General features: G+C 29.5%; 1 protein-coding gene across 1 annotated transcript; it reads left to right on the forward strand.

Annotated features, from left to right (window-relative positions):
* Positions 1–734: 734 nt before the first annotated feature.
* Positions 735–2,667, forward strand: LOC139425207 (uncharacterized). The gene is made up of 2 exons (XM_071179096.1): positions 735–806; positions 1,672–2,667. The coding sequence occupies exons 1-2, from the start codon at positions 735–737 to the stop codon at positions 2,665–2,667; spliced, it is 1,068 nt and encodes a 355-aa protein (XP_071035197.1).
* The last annotated feature ends 3,073 nt before the right edge of the window (positions 2,668–5,740 follow it).

A 5,740-nucleotide genomic window follows, 5' to 3' on the forward strand; every position in this document is an offset into this window, starting at 1 on the left:
ATATCCAATAGGTGAGCTCGATCCTAGCTGTACAAGGAAAAGATAGTGACAGGTGCATGCAGAAATCTGTCGGGATGACAAAGTCCTCCAAGTTCACCGTAACAAATTAATACCTATTGAGGTTCTGGATCGGAGATTGATCGTGCTTTGGCTCAGGTGTGTGAATGTGTTCTCCTAGTAAAACGGACAGTGACTTATGTGAGTGGCGTAATTCATATTGTTGACCATAAATGACGCCACTAAAAAACAAAAGCACCCCATCTACCTTAAAATAGGCTTGTTATTATTGGCAAGTCGCATAAGACAACAACAACAAAAGGAGTGTTGTAAAAATTTAATTAATTATTTTTTAAATATTTGAATGTTAAATGATTGCCTAGTTTCAAATCTGAAATTTTTATTTTTGAAAAGTAGTTTACAATTGTACTTAGAAATGATTGGATATTTAAATTTTGCTCCATATAAACATTTCTTTAGAATTTATGTACTATTAATTAATAATCTAAGCTAGCAAATAAATTCAAAAATTGGTATCATAAACTTTGATATTTAATGTATTGCTATTATTATTTCTTTTAGTAAAAAATTAAATTTTTGATATTAACCCATTTGAGTAGATGGGAAACCCATGTTCAAAGCTTTTGAAAAGCTATGAATGTGACAGAAAAGCTAGAAATTGTGAAAGCATTATAAATATTCTATTCAAATACATCCAACACTTTAAAACATAATGAATGATAGCTAGAAATCCTGGAACAGGGAATATTGAAAGCATCTTTGACAGTGAATTTGACATATTTTTAAACGTAAGTTCTCTGTTCATAGTTTCTCAATGCAATAACTTTTTTAAAACTTTAATTTTCTGCTTTTTAAATTCGAAACGAGAGTTACACTTTTATTTCTTTTAAGATGAACCTCAGAGTAAGCTTTTACATGAGTTTTAGAAAAAAAGTGGAGTTAATGTTGCATTAATTTTCGTCTGGATTTAATTACGAGCAATACCCAAAGTTTATTCCTTTCTTTTTTGTGTGAAATACTAACATAAAAAAATATAAATCCCTTAGCTTAATTAAAGCTCTGCTGGCAAAGTTAATAAAATTAAATTTTTTTCCAAAAACGCAATTTTGGTGTGGAACTTGTTCATAAAATGTTATTAATTATCTTACACTCAATGCTTAATTTTCACTGTAGAACAATCATTAAGCCTTTATTCATATTTAATAAAATTGGTGTGATAGATAGATTTTTTTCTTAATTAATATAACTTTTTTTATATTTATAATAGAGAAACTAAGACCAATACTGTTGTAAGCCTCACTTCTTTTTAAGGTGATATTTCAAAATTTAGCTCTTCCTTAGTATTCTATTCTTCCTTAGTATTGTAAAAATTTGCTTGGTTTTCATTAAAGGGGTAGTACAATAAAAAAACATCATATTTGAAAATCATATATAAGAATCATGTTATTTTTAACCAAAGAAAAGTTTATTTTTCCTTTATGAACCTTTATCATGTTATTTTTCCAACAAACCTCGCGTATGATTTAATTTTTCCAAGCCCTTAAATTTATTGAATTACCAACATCAACAGTGAAAGAATATGCTACAAAGCATTTCAGTGATTCTAAAAAAAATCTTGAAGTGATCCGTATTTGGAAGTTTTTATCTTTAAAGCTTATTGAGACAATCTTCAACAAACGCATTAAATGGGGCTGGAAAATAGATGACATTCTTCCCGTCATTCAAAGGACAGTTATTGATTCCATCTTGGAAAAAACGAACCTTACTACAAAAGCCCCAGTTCACCCTGCCACTCAACTCGCTGTGCCTTGGGGATATAACTCTCCAGATAATAATGGTTTAGAAATATATACGGATGGCTCCAGGATGGAGGTCAAACCTCAACACTTCAGGACAGGTTTCGGAGTAATCATAAAGTGTAATGGCATCACTATTGCCAAGACCTCCTCCAGAGCATCCGATTATTGCTCAGTTTTTGAGGCCGAGCTGATGGCGATCAGAGAAGCAATAAATTATGCAGCAAAACAGGAAGAAAAAACTACAATTTATACAGATTCACTCTCCTCATTACACGCACTGGCTGACCCCACACATAAAAATACGATTGTTCATGATATAAAACATGCTTGGAGACAGAGTATCTCAATGAATTGGATTAAAGCACACGCGGGGCATGCCGGCAATGAGGAGGCGGGCCAACTAGCCAAAGAAGCCATCAGACTTGACACCATAGAAAATACTACCTGGCTGACCCCCATTCAGATCAAATCTATAATCAACAACCATATTATGGCTCAGTGGAAATTGGACTGGACCAACAGTACAAAAGGACGGCAGACTTACAAATTTTTTAAGGATCCAAAAATTACAAGAATAAAGGCAAACTTTTATATTAATCAGTTCTTAACCGGCCACGGCGTGTTTGGCACACACCAAGCAAGATTTTTCGGGAAATCTTCAACATGTACTTATTGCAACTCACAACAAGACATCCATCACCTAATTTTTCAATGTCCTAAATTTCAAACACGACGAGGCAACAATTTTCACAACAAAACAGAACACCAGATTTACTCTAACCTGACCTGCAGATCAATCATCAAAGACATTATCAAAACAACTTTGGAAGATACATTAAACCCACTGTAAATTTACTAACTCTGGCCGTCCAACTACCATATGGATTAGCGTTTCCATATCCCCTGAGTCAACTCCAATTATCTCGCTTTAATTACCTCATCACTGGAGACTCTGGTTCGGCGATTTTGACTTTTAGCCGGGATGACTATCCTTAAAACTGGACTTATAGTGACTTTAAAAAAAAAATTTAAATCTCATGGTGTCCTTAGGTAGGATTTGAACTGTCCTCGTCATTCACACCATTTTAATCCACTTTTACTATTTAAACACTATTTTGATGATTTTACTACTTGTAACTCGATTAATTGTTTCCTTAATAGGCAATTTGCCCTATGATTAGTTTTTAAATTTTGTGCCTTTAATATTCTGACTAATTGTAGATAACTAATTTCGTTCAAGAGTATTGTTCGCCCGCAAAGTTTACAGGCTGCTGCCATTTGACTTTTGTATCTTATGTATTTTATGCATTTTTTGTATTTTATGTTCTTTAATGTTTTTTTTACTTGGTTTTTAATAAACATTTACCCGTATGCCCTCAATTGGGGCAGGTCGGGGTAAATATTTTCATTTTTAAAGCTAAAAAGACACCTGTTTTTCATAGCCATGAATTATTGAAATGCTAAGTATAATAAGTTTTACTAATTTTACCCTAAATTAATATAAATCAGTAAAAAGATATGCTTAATAAAAAGTCTGAGTTTAAAGGTTAATTCACTTCCAAGATTATTTTAACTTCACAGTAAAAGTTTGTGAAAAAAAAATTAGGAGTCTCTTTTCAAAATTTCTTATTTGTGAATGAGCATTAATTTTATGTAACTGAAAACGTGTGTTTGTTGTGAATGCGATAGAAAAGCTAGAAATTTTAAAAGCATTATAGATGTCCTATTAAAATGCATCCAACACTTTAAATCGTATTGAATGCTAGATAGAAGTCATTGAACAGGAAATAATTAACGCATCTTGACAGCAAGTTTGACAAATTCTTAAACGCAAGTTCTTTCCTTTTCAATGATTTTTCCACGCAATTGCTTTTTTAAAACTTCATTTTACAGCTTTTTTAAATTAGAAACGAGAGTTACACTTTCATTTCTTTCAAGAGAAACTTTCGAGTTAAATTTTACAGTTTTAGAAAAAGACGTGTAGTTAATGTTGCATTAATTTTAGTTAGGATTTAATTACTATGATTACCGTAAATTGTTTTTTCTTTTTGTGTGAAATATTAATATAAAATTTTTTTTATTAACTCTTTTAGCTTAAATAAATCTTTACTGGTGATGTTAATATAATTTTAATGCTTTCTTAGAATGAAATTTTGGATAGAAAAATTATTAAGAAATTGTTATTAATTATATTAAAAAACTCAATGCTTAATTTTCACCTAAGAACAATCATAAAGTTTTTATTCAGATATGATAACTTGGTATAATAGTTAGATTTTTATTAATTACTATCATTTCTTAATATTAAGGATTGAGAAACTGGATGCAATATAAGTCACACTCTTTTTAAAGATAACATTTTAATATTAAACTTTTTCTTAGTATTCTTTTTGAATATGTACTCTAAGGAAACATGATTCTCAAAGTATAATATTTTCTTCATGATAATCATGTTGTTCACCGCCAAAAATGTTCTCCAACAAAACTTGATTATATTTTCCCAAACTCTTAAACCTATTAAATCATCAGTAATAAACAGTGAAAATCAATCAACAGTGAAAGAATATGTTACGGAATACTTAAATGATTCTGAAAGAGTTAGATTTGTAGTGTGCAAGAAAACCAAAAAATTTGTTTGTAGTGATTACTCTGTATTGAAACAGTCTTATAATATTTACAATAATTAATTATTCTCTTTATGTATCCAAAAGCAACGATTAATGTCGTTAAGTTTTGAATGTTTTCTAAATTTCACGTGGCATGTTTATCCTCTAGCACTTTTTAGTTTTGTCTCACAAAGTGTGATAAAACGAAACTCCCTCATAAAAATAAACTAACATTTGTAACATTTACAACATATTATAATTCGTAAATAACTGAATATTATAAATATGTTATTTATATTTCTGTAACTTCTCAGAATCATTACAAAAGCATTGAAAAACTATTTTTAACGTTTTTGTAAGCAATGCAAAAAAGTTCATATTTTATAGGGACATGAAATTATTCGAACCTTTGTCTTGTTATTTCGTAGGTTGAATTACAACCCATTTAAATGCACTATATTTCCATTGTTTCTCAACGCGATTTTTTCTGTGCTATAGATTTCAAAGCAATTTATTAGTAAGTATTAAAAAAAAGATTATAAGCCAAATGAATTATTTCAAATGTATAAAATATTTAGTAATTTACTGCATTGCATTTTTCTATGATAACTCGATAGAAACATTAAAGTATTTATATTATTAAAATTATGGTAACTTTTTAAATTGTTACTAAGAAGACTTCGTGGCTGTGTGGTTGTCTCTGGAAAATTGTATTTTCCAGAGACCCCAGAGGTCTCTGGAAAGAGTATTTTCTTTAAATACTGCAAAAATAAAGTGTTTCCTCTATGCATTGAATTTTATATTATTCAAAGGACATCTATGCATCGATATAATTATTAAAATGTGGGTTAACTGCCTATTATTAGTTGTCTAATAACTATAGATAATAATTAAGTTGATTTAAATCTTGAAATATCCAGAAGTAAATTATCTAGAAGTACAGTGATAGCTGCCTTTTAAAATGTAGATTACATTTTTTGAACTTAATCTTACCCTTGTGGAAAATTTTGTTTAATAAATTTAAAGTGTTTCCTCTATGTATTGAATTTTATATTATTGAAAGGGCATCTATGCATCGATATAATTATTAAAATGTAGGTTAACTGCCTATTATTAGTTGCCTAATAACTATAGATAATAATTAAGTTGATTTAAATCTTGAAATGTCCAGAAGTAAATTATCTAGAAGTACAGTGCTAGCTGCCTCTTAAAATGTAGATTACATTTTTTGAACTTAATCTTACCTTTGGGGAAAATTTTGTTCAATAAATTTAAAGTGTTTCCTCTATGTATTGAATTTTATTTTATTCAAAGAGC

The sequence above is a fragment of the Parasteatoda tepidariorum genome, chromosome 3 (genome assembly GCF_043381705.1).
Source record: "Parasteatoda tepidariorum isolate YZ-2023 chromosome 3, CAS_Ptep_4.0, whole genome shotgun sequence".
Classification (NCBI taxonomy): Eukaryota; Metazoa; Arthropoda; class Arachnida; order Araneae; family Theridiidae; genus Parasteatoda; species Parasteatoda tepidariorum.